The sequence below is a fragment of the Lagenorhynchus albirostris genome, chromosome X (genome assembly GCF_949774975.1).
Source record: "Lagenorhynchus albirostris chromosome X, mLagAlb1.1, whole genome shotgun sequence".
Lineage (NCBI taxonomy): Eukaryota > Metazoa > Chordata > Mammalia > Artiodactyla > Delphinidae > Lagenorhynchus > Lagenorhynchus albirostris.
Genome location: NC_083116.1, coordinates 82,467,239 through 82,485,687, shown reverse-complemented (window position 1 = coordinate 82,485,687; position 18,449 = coordinate 82,467,239). Strand labels below are relative to the sequence as shown.

At 43.2% G+C, this 18,449-nt stretch overlaps 2 protein-coding genes across 2 annotated transcripts; both read right to left on the bottom strand.

The window, feature by feature from the left end:
• Positions 1–1,826: 1,826 nt before the first annotated feature.
• LOC132513313 (spindlin-2) lies at positions 1,827–3,879 on the bottom strand. Its single transcript, XM_060137516.1, has 2 exons — positions 3,495–3,879; positions 1,827–2,889 (listed from the first exon to the last, which is right to left on the bottom strand). The coding sequence occupies exon 2, from the start codon at positions 2,885–2,887 to the stop codon at positions 2,111–2,113; it is 777 nt and encodes a 258-aa protein (XP_059993499.1). The 5' UTR covers positions 2,888–2,889; positions 3,495–3,879; the 3' UTR covers positions 1,827–2,110.
• Positions 3,880–13,669: 9,790 nt separating this feature from the next.
• LOC132513037 (spindlin-2) lies at positions 13,670–15,377 on the bottom strand. The gene is made up of 2 exons (XM_060137255.1): positions 15,224–15,377; positions 13,670–14,618 (listed from the first exon to the last, which is right to left on the bottom strand). The coding sequence occupies exon 2, from the start codon at positions 14,614–14,616 to the stop codon at positions 13,840–13,842; it is 777 nt and encodes a 258-aa protein (XP_059993238.1). The 5' UTR covers positions 14,617–14,618; positions 15,224–15,377; the 3' UTR covers positions 13,670–13,839.
• Positions 15,378–18,449: the final 3,072 nt, after the last annotated feature.

Below are 18,449 nucleotides of genomic sequence, written 5' to 3'. Positions count from 1 at the left end.
AGCGGGCTGAAATTGGCCCATGAGTGGCCTGCAGGTGTTTGCTAGACTGAATTATGTGCTGTATGAAAGAAAACTTATCCCTGTTCTGGTGAGGTGGGCTTGCCTTGTGTAATTCTCGAGGCAAACAGTTTCAGGCTGTGTTGGGTGGAGAGAATGAACTGGAATTACCAAATTCTTTCAACTCCTGGAAGCTCCCTGCCTCTCCCTCTCCCTGCTATGCCTGGAGTTAAGGAAACCTGGGCATTGGGTAGTCACCAGAACTGTTTCTTTGAGGGTAGGGGTATATTTCAGTGAAGTGTGGAGTGGGAAAACCAGAGAGAGGGTTTTGAAGGAAACTTCCACAGCTGGACCAGGGAAAGGAAAGAAGGAGAGAAGGACAAAGACTCATGTGTTGGGACATTGTATCTCTGAGGGAATTTATTGGGGGTTACAACACCCTCTCCCCACCAACCACCTATGTGGTACCATACAGTCGAAGGACTTAGTTATACAAAGTCACAACTCCCCGCCCAACTGCGCATGCCATCTATCTCACCTGGAAATAGAGCTGCACAAATTTCCATCACAGCTCCCCGTGTGCATGAAGTGGGCAAGACAGGTCAGGAGGTACCTGTGAAAGGCCAGTAGCCACTGGCTTTGTCGGGATATAGCCAGAATGGGGCTTCTAGAGGCAGCAGACCTCCATCTGGTGAAGCACTGGGTGGAGCCACCTGTGGTTTTAGGCAACTGCTGAAAGAAGCATGGACAGTCAAGTATTCCCCACACCCGAGAGAGAAACATTAAGCTCAGTGCTCCGATGCCCCTCCTCTGTAAGGAGGCCAGGTATAATCCAGGAGGGGGAAGAACAGTGAGGAGAGTGCTGTACCTGGGTTTAGCAAGTTTCCATTTTTCTGGATAAAATGCTTTCCAAATGCAAGGTGGCACATCTCTTAAGTTCTGAGCACCCCACTTACCTGGTCCCCTTAAGAATCGTTTATTCAGTGTAGGCGAAGGGAACCAAGGCCTTCAGGTCTGAGATTTACTGCTCTTGGGTCCTCTGGAAAATACGAGGAAGCTGCCCACAGGCCCCTGCTTATGGAGTGCCATGTTAGTGTGTTTAGGCTGAGGGTTTGGGTTCTGCTCAGCGGGTGTGGCATGAACTCCCTGATATTATAAAAGGCTTTTAGGTATAAACTTGGCTCCTGCTTAACTCTTGAGACATTCCTGTCAAAATGTCCTAGGGAAGCTCCAATCCACCTGGTTTCTTTGACAGTTGCCACCTTCTTTGGGCACAGAGCTAGGGAGGGCAATTTGGATACTGCCAGAAGTCCTATTTTTCCTTGGGTCTTCCCATCTCTCATGGATCCTACTCCCCATATCTTGTTGTCTGTATTCTCACTCCCTCTGTCAGTCTTTCATCTTAGAATTCCTCTTTCCTCGATGTCCCTCCCCTTCTGGCCCCTCACTCATGCATAGAACTCCATTTGAGTATCCTTTTAGCCTCTCCCCAGATCTCTGCCAACTTCATCTTTCTCTCCCTTGCTCTGGATCTCTTCTAAACGTTCTTGTGTCCCTCTCTACTCAATTTTATTCTGTCTGTTTTCCTCTAAGCCTCAAGATCTCACTCTCCCTCTGTTATTCTTCACCCCCTCCCAGTTGTGTGCCTCCCCCTCTTAGGTCATCCCGCCCCGCTAGGGAGCCTCTCCATTTTTGACCCCTCCCCACCTCCTGCTAAGCAGCCACCTCCCCTTCTCCCTTCCCCCACAGCTCATCTCTAGTTCCTTCTCCTCCCCCCTCCCTAGACCAGACCAGCTAAGTCCTATTCCATTTTTAGATGACTGATTATGATACTAGCTGAACTTTATTCACAGCCTGAATTTACAGCTGTTCCTTCCTTTCATGCCCTAGCCACCAAACACACCCAATCATTTCAACATGACAAATTCCTTACACACAGCATGTCATGGCCACATAAATTTGTATTTTTCAGGACAAAACAACAGTTATGCTGGCAAAGATGTCAGATTAACAGGGACCCTAAAACTTTCAATACACTGAAAAGTAACATTATTTTGCATGTCTACAAAGTACACATTTGTTTTCACAAATGTGGCAAAGTTTACCCTAACAGTTAGGACTTTTTCACCAAATCATAGACATAGATATGGAAATCATCATCAAACTTGATGAAATACACAGAGGGTTTGGCTTCCACTTGGTGAATGACCATGCCGATCCGTTTGGAGCCATCTTCTTTGGTATATTCCACATGTTTACCTATCAGGCCATCTACAACTCCTCCTGGCTCCCTCTCTGCTGGAGGAGACTCACCGGACTCTGGCATGATACGGAGGTCTCCTTCTTTATAATCATCTAGAAGCTGGTACATGTACAAGACAGGATCTTTCTCATAGGTAATATAAAACCAGGCTTTCATGATAGGTGCTTGGGCCAAGACCATTCCTCTCCATTCATCCTTAGAACCATGCTCACCCTCAAACATATGTTCCACAGCTTTACCAATTATGGTATTTGCAAGGTTTGCATCACTGACTTGAGATGATGCCACCCTGTCAGAAAGAATTTTAAGAGACAAAACTCTTTCATCTCTGTGAAGTTCCAGTCCATAGACACAGTCAATTCCATCATATTTCACCAGATAAAGAGAAGGATTTATAGGCACCTGATCCAGAACGGTTCCTTTCCACTGGGTGATGGGCTCATCGCCTTCCTTCCATCCGTGTGAAATCCTGCAGCCCACGATGTTCCTGCGGGGCTGGGACGAAGGTCTGCCTCTCTGTTTCTTTTGGGAGGCTTTTCTCTTTGTCATGTTTGCAGACCCAGTGGCCCGTCCTGCAACTGCCCTGGTTTGTTGCCCTTCGGCCTCCTGCGAGTTGGGGGTTTTCATGTCTGCAAGGAGGAGGAGAGAAGAGAAGAGAGGAACATTCAATATGCCATAAGGTGAAGTTCTCCCGACAGCGTCGTCTCCATGTACCCTGCGCCAGCGCCTAAAATTTCCCCATGAGCCTGGCAGCAATGCTGGAAATCCTGGCTGTGTGCCTGAAAGGGCTCTCCCTTCTAGGTTCCTTGAGGTTGCGGGAGAAGGCGGCAGCGGCAGTGGTGCTGCCTGGGGTTAGGAGCTCTGCAGGAGGGGGCGGGCTACCTCCTTGTTCAGAGACCCCAGCCTCCGTCACCCGCCACTGGTGCCCACTCTCAATCCCCTGCAAAACCCCTGTCCCTCCACCGCCCTGACCCGCATGCACTGTCCTCCTGCTCTGAGCACCCCAGTCTGCTACCCACACGCCCCCGTCCACCCCCACTCTCTTTCTTGGCCCCCAGCGCCCTCGCCTCTCCGTGCTCACCTTCAATGTCTTGCCTGATTCCTTACGCTATTCCCCTTTCCTACTGCCCATTGCACTCCCCCTTCCCACCCCGGCGCCCGCCTCCACCCCTTATCTCCTGCAGGAGTCCATCCCATCCCCCTTCTCCATCCCAGCGCCCACCAATGGCCTTGCCTTGCCTGGCGTCCACCGCCCCGGATCTCGGGCTTCACGTGTGCAAATCGGGCACCTCGCAGCTTCCTTTGCGGTGAGCCTGCGTCCAAGAAGGATCCGCAGGCTCCGGAGGAGCCGGGTGTTTGCAAGAGCTGGAAGGGGAGGATCCTTAGGCGACGAGCGTGTTTAGGAGGGCGGCGGAGCTGGCGAGTAGGATGGCGGCCGTGTCTTCAGCACTCTGCTCTCGGGCCCTCCGCCTCCCCCTTGGTGGTGGCAGCCCCTCTGCCACATGGGGCTCCCACCAGCCGCTACTGGTGCAGTAGTCTCCTCCCTCTTTCCGTAGCGCAGCTTCCTGCCAGGAGAGAGGCCTCCCCTTCCTGCCAAACACTGCCTGCCCCACCGCAACTCTCAAGCCCACCAGTGCTTTGAGCATGGGTGGTGCTCCTCGTTTCCCGATCCCGCCCCCTTCCCAAATCTGGAGCAGCTGGGCCTACAATCCTCCACCCTTTTGCCCCCTCCTCTCTCCCCCCTCCCTTTCAGGGCCCTTTGGCTCCTGTGCTCACCTCCACCTCCACCCTGTCAGTGGCCCTGCTCCATCTGCTTTCCACCTCCCAGGAATGTGTTTCTTTCTTTTTCCCAGTGCCCTTATGTATTTATTCTTTATACATAAATATGCCTTTCCTGTCATTTACAGGAATTTGTGGTAGGAAGGGAGAAATGTGCTCAGTCTGCCATCTTGACCCAATCTCTGTGTAATCTTTCCTTACTGGTCATTACTGGACTTTACTTCTTAAGGATTTCCCCCCTTTTCTTCTTCTTTTACTTTTACTCTATTGCAAATGAATTCCTTCCACAATGTTAACACTGTGTAAATTTCGGAAAATTGATAGGAAGAAAACAATCAACTGCAATTCTAGCTCCCATTCCCTAGGGCTCCCAGCAATATATTAATACTCGTTATTTGTCTTGCCATTTTCTAGGCTCTTACAAAACTGGGATCATTTTGCATAGGCAAGTTAATGCCCTGATTTTTTCCATATAGAGTATGCATCTTCTAAGGATATTAAACATTTTGAAAACTATTATTTCTCTTATTCGTTAATCAAATATTTATTGAGTACCTACTACATATATGGCCTTTGGTCCATAAAACTCAGTTTTACAGGGACCACAATTTAACTTTTCTGCCATTATTGAACATTGGGATTATGTTTCCACAATAACTGGTAATTTGATCTACTTATCAGAAAAGATAGCTTCAGGAAAAAAATAAGTTTATAAGAAACAATTAGGTAAAATGATGGTTTTATAATTCGTTGCAGAAGTATTCTTTAAGGAAGGCTAGAATGACTTTACAAAATTGAGGAAAATTTTACACTGAATTTATTCTAATATCAACAGATCTATTAAAATGCAAAATGCAGCAAAATAATACAGAAGAAAAAGCAACTGAGCAAACCAAAACCCAGTGAACAACCTGAATGTTTAATAGTTACGTATAGTATCTGAATCAGATGATGGGTTAAATGTTAACAGAGCAGCTAAGATTAAAACAATAAAATAATTACTAAAAGGGAGAGAACATCAATAAAAAATTTTGATTCAATGATCAAAGTATAAAAATGTTAATATCGAGTGTGAAAAAAGAATTTCACATCTAGAGCTGATGCAAATAAAAGTTCATACAATTTTTTATGGATAGCAAATTACAGGTATGCTTTAGTTTGTGGGAGAGTTTATTTAGTTCTGGCTAACTTTTATCCCTAGGATTTTACCCTTGGAGTCCCAAGCAAAAGTGAAGGAGTTTTACCGGGGCTCTGGACTCCAATTTCTGTATCCTTAGCTTCAACAAGAAGTCATAACCTCTCCTGTTCTAAGCCTTTCAGCAGTTCCCTCTAAAGTGGTTACATTTCCTCAAGGGAAAAACATCCACCAAATTCACTGTCTTTTGGACCTGTTCTCTCATATATCTTGGCTTGGTAATTATTTCCTATCTTCTTAGTTCTCAGATACCTTTGAGTTTATTGTTTTAACTTCATCCAGCTTTGATTGTTTAATTAATGAGAAAGATTTTTGAACTGCTTAGTCTATCACTAAAATCCAAAACTCTATATTTATTAAAAAATATGTGTTCAACTATTTGTAATAGCTCCAAACTGGAAATCACCGAAATTTCCATCAACAGTGGACTGCATATGTTGTAGTATATTCATTCATACAATGGAATATCATACAGGATTGAGAATGAGCAAACTACAACTACATGCAACAACTTGAATGAATCTCACGAATATGTTGAAAAAAAAGAAGACAACAAAAGGCCACACATTTTCTTTCCAATTTATTCAAATTTCAAAAATTGTAAATAGTCTATGGCCTTAAAATTTTTTAAAGCAGTTATTCTTGCAAAGATATTTTCCAAATAGATAGTGGCAATTCATATTTCATCGGTAATTGATGAAAGAACACAATGGAGACATTTTTGAACATGTGTAAATGGCAAGAATGGTTCATATGGTTGATGGGCAGCAAAATGTATTGAATTGGAGCATCACGTGGTATTGCAGCCTAGCATTCAATCACACCTCTTCTGATAATAGTGTGCCCATTTTCCTCTTGGGAACAACCTAAGTCTGCCCTTTCAGAGAACTGAAATACTGTCAGAGTGATTGTTTTAAGACTAGCCACCCCACCTAGTCAGAGCCAATGAGGCACAATGATATTTTGCACAAACTCCTGGGTATGAAGTAAGTGATCTTGTCCACTGGACATGAGTTAAGCTGAGAGGATAAGAAGATCAAGCTGCTCTATTCACCTTATCATCATCTGGAGACAGAGGACAAAGCAGCACAGAGAAGAGATCACAGCCAAGGTAAGCAAAAGAGGGAGACTGTTGTCCTAGTGACACATTCTGTACCTGTAGGTGGTCATGGCCACTGACTTCTCAATATTCATCCCACTCTAAAAGGTTACTCTAAGCTAATTGTGATAATGTTATTCCCCCTGCAAGTGATTGGCTTAGCATTTGGCATATGATCTAATCTTGGCCAATTAAGTATGATGATATATGTTGGGGTACTTCTGAAAGAAACTTATTCGTAAGGGAAACAGAAAATGATGTTTCCTTTTCTTCTTTAGGGTGATGCTATTTCTGTATATGACCCTTGGAATCTGTGTAACCAGCCTGAGGGCAAAACCAGCACATTGAATATGGCAGAGGAGGAAATGAGAATACTCTGAGCCCTTTGATCATTTCATTTAGCTGCTGATCATACCATTCCTGGAGTCCTAGTTGTGACTCCAAGTTATGAGATAAGAAACTTCTTTATAGGTACAGCAGTTTGAGTCTGGGTTTTCTAATACTTGAAATGGAAGGTATCTGAAATGGCAAAGAGTCTGTTTAATAAATGTATGTGCATCTGTGCTTTATACATAAAAATACACACATACATAAAAAATAGCAAGGCTTATGTAGGGTTAAGAATAAATGAAATTTGAAGATAGAAGTTAAATTTAAAATTCACAAACTGTTAACATGTAACAACTGTATTTGTTGAGTGACTTTTAATAGAATTTATTTACTTATATAAATTATAATGTATAAAATCTATGAATTGCAACTTAGCAATTTATATACATAAGTGTAATCAAAATTTTTAAATAATTCAAAACCTATTTTTCTAGCCAAAGCAAAACAACTGAAATTTTTAATTTCTTAAAAGTTATTTTCAGTGAATTCAACTTTTAACTTTTGCTTGATATGAGAAAATAAGTTTTAACTAGCTGCTAGATATTCATTCATATATCACTGACATTTTTTTCATCATTTTTTTCTTTTCATCATTTGACATAATAAATGATGTGCTAAATAACTTTTGTAGAATTAAATAAATACTATTTTTATTTAATTCTCAAAGCCCAAGTCATATACAAGGACATAGAGGACAAAATATAAAGGCCTTCAATGGCAGCCAATAGGCACACATAGGTCACTTCACAGGATATGACTTCAGGAATGAGCAATGAATTGAAAGCCCTCCAATCACAGCCATTATTTTTGCTAGGATTTTGTAACACTGATCTTGCATATATTTTGTATATTTCTATGTACTCAATGTCAATGTTGCTCATGCTATGTCTAAGAAAACCCAGTGAGAGTAATTAAATTCTAAGGAATAAGATTTTGAGCTTTGGAAGGCCACAAACCATTGTAATAGCCAAGATTTTTTTCACCCCCCCCATACCAAGGATCAATTTTCTCCCCTTTGGGGGCAATGTCTTCCTGGCTGAGAATGCATGATCTAGGGCTTGCAGGGTAAAGCAAGAAGATTGGGTTATATATCAACTGCAATAGGAAGCCTTTGGAGAGTTTTAAGCAAGAAGGTGATATAATCCCATTTATATTTTAAAAGATCACTCCAGCTATTATGTGGAGATTTGAAAGGACAGCAAGGAAATCTTCATTCCCAACACCCAATTTAATCAACTTAAGGCCTTATCTTCTATTCTAAATCCTTTAGTTACTGAGATAACACATTTCTCTCCCCAGCTGCCAAAGCATCATGTCATGTGCTTACTGCTTTTGTTTTCAGTTATTTCTTCATCGTTGGCCCTTGGGGATTTGTTTCACAACCTTTAAAGTTCAGCTATATATTTAAAAGGAGACCTGTCATATTTTTAAAAATAAATTTATTTATTTTATTTATTTATTTTTGGCTGTGTTGGGTCTTCGTTGCTGCACATGGGCTTTCTCTAGTTGTGGTGAGCGGGGGCTACTCTTCGTTGCGGTGCGCAGGCTTCTCATTGCGGTGGTTTCTCTTGTTGCAGAGCATGGGCTCTAGGCACACGGGCTTCAGTAGTTGTGGCTCGAGGGCTCTAGAGCACAGGCTCAGTAGTTGTGGCGCACGGGGCTTAGTTGCTCCGCGGCATGTGGGACCTTCCCGGATCAGGGCTCGAACCCGTGTCCTGTGCATTGGTAGGCGGATTCTTAACCACTGCGCCACCAGGGAAGCCCGATCTGTCATATTTTATCCAACATTTTAAAGTGATTTAGCAAAAGAGTTTTCCTCTACCTACATTTTACTCTTTTAAGCCAGTGAGTTTATTAGCCACTCTTTTGGTCAACTAGTGGTGTACTTCTCTTCCTTCATGATGGATACAAGAAGATTATAGGGGAGCCAGAGGAGTCATGCCCACTTCGTGAGGGCCCTCCTTCAATATCTACTGTTTTTTTCTTTAAGGAGTGAACTAGGCAGTTCATGGCTTACTTCAGAATCCTCTCAAATTGATTTGAGGGGATATGGGGATATATGTATATGTATAGCTGATTCACTTTTTGATACAGCAGAAACTAACAAACCATTGTAAAGCAATTATATTCCAATAAAGATGTCGAAAAAAAATGACATTAAAGCCACACTGAAAATATTAATCCTTTAAACTATAACACATTGCAAATTGTGCCCAGGTATGTTGTACAACATATTAACTGCACAATGTAAGAAACAGTGGGTGAAATGGGTGAAAGGGGTCAAAAGGTACAAACTTCCAGCTATAAAATAAATGTCATATAGACATAATGTACAGCAAGGTGACTATAATTAATAATACTGTGTTGCATATTGAAAGCTGCTAAGAGAGTAGAGCTTAAAAATTCTCATCACAAGAAAAAAATAGTAACTATGAATGGTGATGGATATTAACTAGACTACTAAAATCATTTTGTAATATATACAAAATCAAATCATTATATTGCACACTTGAAACTAAATAATGTTATATGCCAATTATATGCTTCAATAAAATGAAATATTTTTTGAAAATAAAAATAATTTTTGAAAAAGAGATTTCATTTTGTTTCTTCTATCAAGTACTATGTATAGTGGTTGTCAACTAGGACCCTCATTCCCCTGGCTTCATATCTCCCAGTGACTTCTTTAACTGGTGAGATTAAGAGGTTGGACATGTCAGAAAACTTTTGCATTGTTTTTTGTATTTATCTCTTTTAGGCACAATCTAATTTATTTAAAACATAGAGAAAACTTTGTGGGCCAGTGGCACCTGTAGTTATATCCAGCTTTGCCTGTGACAGGATGAAGTATGAGGAAATACTTGTGTCCTGAGAGCTAAGTATGTCCTCCAATCCATCTTTTATCAATTATAAAGGAGATATTTTGACCTCTATTTGTGTCATTATTTTGCCTGTCTCTCAAATGGTTACAAACTTGCATGGAGAAAAAGGGCTTTAATTATTGGTCCTTTGGAACCTCAACCAAAAAATTATGATGAGCTGTGGCACAATTTCATTCTGGAAGGGAAGGAACAACCATTATAGGTATGCCATGACCTGACCTTACTTCTTCAAGATAAATACAGGACCTGGGTCATTAGGGGATGTACTGTCATATCTAAGACATGAAAGGAAACTTTTGCCGTTCCAAAGCGGCACTTTGTAGTTGTCTCCTGGGGGAAAGGGTTGGGAGAATCTGACAATATTCCTTTAAATGTAATACATGCCCAAACCAAGACTGATTGTATGATCCCATAACTGATAATTAATCACTAATATCATACCTACCTCCATTTTAACCCAGAAAGGACAATATCATTTGGGCTAGGGCAAGGGGGATGGAATGTGATCTAGGCAATGCACTTAAAACAATTCTACATTAGTAAATGCATCTATACAAATAAGAAAGTTTAAGACCTGCCCAAAACCAGCCTCCTTTTAAATAACTAATTATGTTAAATTCTGTACTAACTGATTTAAACCCATGATAAACTCTGTTTGGGGTACCTGCTGCTGTTATCATGATAGCAACTTTTACTTCTTACCTGTTTCCAATAGAAGGAGAAGGGAACATTCCAAGGAGGTGAAGCAACAGTAGGAATGTATACAGGTTTTCTTGGTCAGTTTCTCAATCTCACTTCATCAGAATTATACACTCAGTCTAAGGAAGGAAGAGCCCAAATGCTTCATCTGTATTTTCATTTGGGAAATTGTGTGTCTCAAGGATATTAGCAAGCCTAGCATTGTAACTGACACCTCTCTTCCACCAAATATCTTGTCTAAGGACAAATCAGGCAAGATACACTGCAAAATATAGACAGAATTAGACCAATTTCACATTGCACTCACTGCTGCCAGAGTGGTTTAAACCATCATATCTGTTACCTGGATTATTGGAATAGTCCCGAATTGATCTCCTGTTTTCCATCTTTGTGCCCCATTACAGACTATACTCCAGAGTCTCCAGTGATCCTGTTAAAATATGAGACAAATCATGTTGTGCTTATGCTGAAAATACTCGAATGGCTCCCCATCACACACAGTGTAAAAGTCAAATTCCATTCTAGGCCCTCCGAGGCTCCAAGCTATATGCTTCTCCCAGATCCACATCACCTCTCTGAACTCACTTTCTGATATTCTCTACCTTGCTCACTCAGCTCCAGCCATGCTGGTATCCTCAGTGTTCCTTAAACATGCCAGGCCTACTCCTGCCTTGGGACCTCAGCACTTGCTGTCCTGCTACCTGGAATGCTCCGTCCCCAGACAGCCACAGGGCCAGTTCTCTCATTGCCTTCAGATATTTACACAAAAACCAGGCTCTCAGTGAGGCCCTCTGTTCAGCCTCCTCCCTGGAATTTAAGTCTCCCTGTTCTTTGCTTTATTTTTTCCTTCCTAACTCTCATCACTTGGAAAATACTTTATATTTTACTTATTGTCTCTTGGCTACTGTCTGTCTCCCACACTAATATGAAAGTTCCATGAAGATAAGATTATTTATTTGTTTATAACCATATCATAAGGACCTGTGTCTAGAAGACTGCCTGGCAGAGAGACCACCTGAACTAAGTATTGGTGATATGAAAATAGAGCAAATAAATTAAAAAGCAAGTTGGGTTAAAGTAAGCCAAAGAGGGGCTAGGCAGTTTTCCCTGGGTCTAGCCCCAAAACTACCAATGCAAGTGCCTCCAGGAGACAACTGGGCATTTTATTAGAGCGAAGCAGGCCAACTGGGGGTGTGGCCCCATTGAGAGAGCATTCTGAGTCTAAAATGGCTGAGCCCTTCCTCAGAGCCAGCTGCTTGTATCATTGTTGGAATGTGGGCCCTAATCCTTGGTCTATTGTTTTTGTTTTTATTTTTTCAGGTAAGCCAGAAATGTGGATTTTTGAAATGTGAAATCCCCCAAATGTCTAAGTAGCTAATTTTAAAATGAAGAATGATAAAAACATGACGATCAAGCAAAATATGACAGTGGGCTGAAATTGGCCCATGAGTGGCCTGCAGGTGTTTGCTAGACTGAATTATGTGCTGTATAAAAGAAAACTTATCCCTGTTCTGGTGAGGTGGGCTTGCCTTGTGTAATTCTTGAGGCAAACAACTTCAGGCCGTGTTGGGTAGAGAGAATGAACTGGAATTACCAACTTCTTTCAACTCTTGGAAGTTCCCTGCCTCCCTCTTTCCCTGCTATGCCTGGAGTTAAGGAAACCTGGGCATTGGGTAGTCACCAGAACTGTTTCTTTGAGGGTAGGGGTATATTTCAGTGAAGTGTGGAGTGGGAAAACCAGAGAGAGGGTTTTGAAGGAAACTTCCACAGCTGGACCAGGGAAAGGAAAGAAGGAGAGAAGGACAAAGACCCATGTGTTGGGACATTGTATCTCTGAGGGAACTTATTGGGGGTTACAACACCCTCTCCCCACCAACCACCTATGTGGTACGATACAGTCGAAGGACTTAGTTATACAAAGTCACAACTCCCCACCCAACTGCTCATGCCATCTATCTCACCTGGAAATAGAGCTGCACAAATTTCCATCACAGCTCCCCGTGTGCGTGAAGTGGGCAAGACAGGTCAGAAGGTACCTGTGAAAGGCCAGTAGCCACTGGCTTTGTCGGGATATAGCCAGAATGGGGCATCTGGAGGCAGCAGACCTCCATCTGGTGAAGCACTGGGTGGAGCCACCTGTGGTTTTAGGCAACTGCTGAAAGAAGCATGGACAGTCAAGTATTCCCCACACCCGAGAGAGAAACAATGAGCTCAATCCTCTGATGCCCCTCCTCTGTAAGGAGGCCAGGTATAGTCCAGGAGGAGGAAGAACAGTGAGGAGAGTGCTGTACCTGGGTTTAGCAAGTTTCCATTTTCCTGATAAAATGCTTTCCAAATGCAAGGTGGCACATCTCTTAAGTTCTGAGCACCCCACTGACCTGTTCCCCACAAGAATCGTTTATTCAGTGTAGGCGAAGGGAACCAAGGCCTTCAGGTCTGAGATTTACTGCTCTTGGGTCCTCTGGAAAATACGAGGAAGCTGCCCACAGGCCCCTGCTTATGGAGTGCCATGTTAGTGTGTTTAGGCTGAGGGTTTGGGTTCTGCTCAGCGGGTGTGGCATGAACTCCCTGATATTATAAAAGGCTTTTAGGTATAAACTTGGCTCCTGCTTAACTCTTGAGACATTCCTGTCAAAATGTCCTAGGGAAGCTCCAATCCACCTGGTTTCTTTGACAGTTGCCACCTTCTTTGGGCACAGAGCTAGGGAGGGCAATTTGGATACTGCCAGAAGTCCTATTTTTCCTTGGGTCTTCCCATCTTTCATGGATCCTACTCCCCATATCTTGTTGTCTGTATTCTCACTCCCTCTGTCAGTCTTTCATCTTAGAATTCCTCTTTCCTCGATGTCCCTCCCCTTCTGGCCCCTCACTCATGCATAGAACTCCATTTGAGTATCCTTTTAGCCTCTCCCCAGATCTCTGCCAACTTCATCTTTCTCTCCCTTGCTCTGGATCTCTTCTAAACGTCCTTGTGTCCCTCTCTACTCAATTTTATTCTGTCTGTTTTCCTCTAAGCCTCAAGATCTCACTCTCCCTCTGTTATTCTTCACCCCCTCCCAGTTGTGTGCCTCCCCCTCTTAGGTCATCCCGCCCCGCTAGGGAGCCTCTCCATTTTTGACCCCTCCCCACCTCCTGCTAAGCAGCCACCTCCCCTTCTCCCTTCCCCCACAGCTCATCTCTAGTTCCTTCTCCTCCCCCCTCCCTAGACCAGACCAGCTAAGTCCTATTCCATTTTTAGATGACTGATTATGATACTAGCTGAACTTTATTCACAGCCTGAATTTACAGCTGTTCCTTCCTTTCATGCCCTAGCCACCAAACACACCCAATCATTTCAACATGACAAATTCCTTACACACAGCATGTCATGGCCACATAAATTTGTATTTTTCAGGACAAAACAACAGTTATGCTGGCAAAGATGTCGGATTAACAGGGACCCTAAAACTTTCAATACACTGAAAAGTAACATTATTTTGCATGTCTACAAAGTACACATTTGTTTTCACAAATGTGGCAAAGTTTACCCTAACAGTTAGGACTTTTTCACCAAATCATAGACATAGATATGGAAATCATCATCAAACTTGATGAAATACACAGAGGGTTTGGCTTCCACTTGGTGAATGACCATGCCGATCCGTTTGGAGCCATCTTCTTTGGTATATTCCACATGTTTACCTATCAGGCCATCTACAACTCCTCCTGGCTCCCTCTCTGCTGGAGGAGACTCACCGGACTCTGGCATGATACGGAGGTCTCCTTCTTTATAATCATCTAGAAGCTGGTACATGTACAAGACAGGATCTTTCTCATAGGTAATATAAAACCAGGCTTTCATGATAGGTGCTTGGGCCAAGACCATTCCTCTCCATTCATCCTTAGAACCATGCTCACCCTCAAACATATGTTCCACAGCTTTACCAATTATGGTATTTGCAAGGTTTGCATCACTGACTTGAGATGATGCCACCCTGTCAGAAAGAATTTTAAGAGACAAAACTCTTTCATCTCTGTGAAGTTCCAGTCCATAGACACAGTCAATTCCATCATATTTCACCAGATAAAGAGAAGGATTTATAGGCACCTGATCCAGAACGGTTCCTTTCCACTGGGTGATGGGCTCATCGCCTTCCTTCCATCCGTGTGAAATCCTGCAGCCCACGATGTTCCTGCGGGGCTGGGACGAAGGTCTGCCTCTCTGTTTCTTTTGGGAGGCTTTTCTCTTTGTCATGTTTGCAGACCCAGTGGCCCGTCCTGCAACTGCCCTGGTTTGTTGCCCTTCGGCCTCCTGCGAGTTGGGGGTTTTCATGTCTGCAAGGAGGAGGAGAGAAGAGAAGAGAGGAACATTCAATATGCCATAAGGTGAAGTTCTCCCGACAGCGTCGTCTCCATGTACCCTGCGCCAGCGCCTAAAATTTCCCCATGAGCCTGGCAGCAATGCTGGAAATCCTGGCTGTGTGCCTGAAAGGGCTCTCCCTTCTAGGTTCCTTGAGGTTGCGGGAGAAGGCGGCAGCGGCAGTGGTGCTGCCTGGGGTTAGGAGCTCTGCAGGAGGGGGCGGGCTACCTCCTTGTTCAGAGACCCCAGCCTCCGTCACCCGCCACTGGTGCCCACTCTCAATCCCCTGCAAAACCCCTGTCCCTCCACCGCCCTGACCCGCATGCACTGTCCTCCTGCTCTGAGCACCCCAGTCTGCTACCCACACGCCCCCGTCCACCCCCACTCTCTTTCTTGGCCCCCAGCGCCCTCGCCTCTCCGTGCTCACCTTCAATGTCTTGCCTGATTCCTTACGCTATTCCCCTTTCCTACTGCCCATTGCACTCCCCCTTCCCACCCCGGCGCCCGCCTCCACCCCTTATCTCCTGCAGGAGTCCATCCCATCCCCCTTCTCCATCCCAGCGCCCACCAATGGCCTTGCCTTGCCTGGCGTCCACCGCCCCGGATCTCGGGCTTCACGTGTGCAAATCGGGCACCTCGCAGCTTCCTTTGCGGTGAGCCTGCGTCCAAGAAGGATCCGCAGGCTCCGGAGGAGCCGGGTGTTTGCAAGAGCTGGAAGGGGAGGATCCTTAGGCGGCGAGGTGTTTAGTAGGTCGGGGGCGGGGGGTGGTAGGCGAGGAGGATGGCGATGGGCGGTGTCTTCAGCGCTGGGCTCAAGGGCCCTCTGCCTCCTTGTTTGTGGTGGTTGCCTCTCTGGCACATGGGTCTCCCACCAGCCGCTACTGATGCAGTAGTCTCCTCCCTCTTTCTGCATAGGACTAGGCTCTTAGTTTCCTGTTAGTGAAGAGGCCTCCCCTTCCTCCTAAACCCTATGCGGCCAGCCTCCATTGCCCTGGAGCCACTCCTAGGCCGCTCCTCTCCTTTCCAAAATTTAGATCTCTGGAAACTCTAGGTGGTCTTTTCCTCTGCAGGTACTTCCCACCTCCACCCTCTCAGGCTCTCTAGCTCCACCCCTCAGCTGCCCTGCTTGGGTGCCTCTTAATTTTTCACAGGTTCTTCATATTTTTTGCACACACAAGTTCACACAAAACATATATGGATACAGAAATCCTTTATATTCATACACAAATATATTTATGTGCATACATATTTTTCTGTATATTTCTGATATTCATATTCACATATGTAATCCTAAATACACACCTCTTCCCAATCACATAACACACAGGCATATTTTTGGGTATACGACTACACAGAAATACATATAATAAGAATTTCTCCAACGCATGTGTAGGCTCTTTTAGATTTGGAGACTTAGCTTGGAGAAACAGTGAGTTATTTTAAGCTTAAAGAGTTTTTTTTTTGTGTGACTCCAATTTGTAACAAATATTATCTAGTTTTGCATAAAGTGACATTTATTTTGTATCTTGTTTGTATCCTTTTTGTTACTTATAGTTTTTTTCCACCATATCGCGTAATTCTTTAAAATATCACTATTATGGTGTTATATCAGTAGGAAAGCAATCTCAAACTGATTTAAAATAACAGTAATTTATTGGGTAATTATTTGAATAATCTTATAGATGTCAGATTGGGCTTAATCTAAGTGCTCACTGTTATGGGCTGAATCGTTTCCCCTGCAAATTCGTATGTAGAAGTCTTAGCCCCCAATACCTCAGAATGTGAATGTATTTGGGCGTAGTGTCTTTAAAGTGGTATTTATAGTGAAATGGGGTTGCATGGGTAGGCTTTAATGTAATATAACTTGTGTCCTTATAAGAAGAGGTGATCAGAATGCAGACATACCTGGAAGAGCAACCATGTGAAAATAGAGAAGATGGCTATCTGGAACGCCAAGGAAAGTGGCCTCAGAAAAGAGTCAACCCTGCCGACACCTTGATCTTGGACTCATAGCCTGCAGAACTGGGAGAAAATAAATTTGTTTTGTTTAAGCCACTGAATCTGTGGTACTTTTTTATGACAGCCCTAATAAATGAATGTATTCAATGCTGTCACCAGAAACCTACTTTTGTTCCATCTTCTATTTTCTCTGTGTTGTCAGTTTCATTCTGAAGCTTATGTTACAATATGGCTGTCAGCAACTTTGGGAGTTATATGCTCCCTTATTCATATCCAGTGACAAAGAAAACCTTTTTAGAGCAACTTTTGATCAAAATTTTGCTTTACTTTGATTGGGAACTTCATAGGTCATTTGCCTGTCCTTATACTATGACCAAAGACAATGCTGTGTCCACTTATTTTAGTTTCACTTTATATACTTATTTCAGAAACAATTACATTAACAAAGTGAATCTGTTTGAATAATTGGCTCATGCTAATCAAGTGCCGCTCCCGAAGTTGGGGTTGGGGTCAATCCCACAAAAATTGCATAGGTCCTATACAATGAAGGAGGATTGAAATGGATACTGGAGTAATCAATAATGTCCCCAGAAATTCGACGTTATTACTTTGAAAGACAATCTAAAAGTTTTTATTATTCTAAAATTTGTGTTTCTCTGACACTACTCTTAGATCTATACAACTGCCAAGTAATTGCAGATTTGTTCATATTTCTTTGATGAGGTAGTAATAATTTATCCCCTTTCAAAAATTTTATTCCTAAATTTTTGTAACTTGTTGGTATATTTACATCATCCCCTGTTGTTGAGTTTCGTTTATTGAAAATCTTTCACGGAGAATCAAACGAGCCTCTTTTACAGTTATCCTTTCATATTCATGGTTTTGAATTATCTGACCCCATAAGGGTAACCAGTAGGGTAAGACTAGTATGTTAAATGTTCCAAGGCATCAAAGTTCACTCTGTACTTAGAAACCAACACAAATATCCTCTCCTGAAAACACAGCTTTCTGATTTCCTTTTGTTGAGGGTCACCGTCTTCAAGGGAATCTGGAATAACTAACAAGTCCTAACCGACCTACCTTCTTGGGAATTAAAGTTGATGCAGGAAGAACTTGATAATAGTCCCACTAAGTATCTACAGGAAGGACTTTGGTGTTGTCCTAGAAAATATTTCTCCAGTGCCACTACAGCTGGAAACTATGTAGTGTGCAGGAATGGTCCCTTAAATATCACTGAGGTATTACATTTCCCAACTGTTTTCACTTATCCCACCTTGTGCTTTATCCAAACTACAAAGCTTTTAAGGCCAAATATATTTCTTATATGCTATCTTTTCTTTCATCTTGGCCTTATCTATTCATTTCTCAAACTGACTCCCACATCTTGCCAGTTGCCTTTGAGATCCCATTGACCACAACTTTCAGGTTTCTTGTCCTCCTTTAAAACAGTTATTACACCTCAGATTCACCCAGAAAATCTCAAAACTGACTGCACTTTCTTCATTTTCCATGTATTAACTTGACCATACATCTATTAACAAATTCTGGTTAAATTCCTTGAGCTGAACATTTATAATTGGATTGTATGGAGCTGTGGTACAAACTCAATCTCGAAGAAAGCAAGGACCATTCCACATCTAAGGTTTTTGGTCACTGGCCTAGCACTCTACTTTCTTTTTTTTTTGTTTTGTGGTACGCGGGCCTCTCACTGTTGTGGCCTCTCCCGTTGAGGAGCACAGGCTCTGGACGCGCAGGCTCAGCGGCCATGGCTCACGGACCCAGCCGCTGCGCGGCATGTGGGATCTTCCTGGACTGGGGCACGAACCTGTGTCCCCTGCATCAGCAGG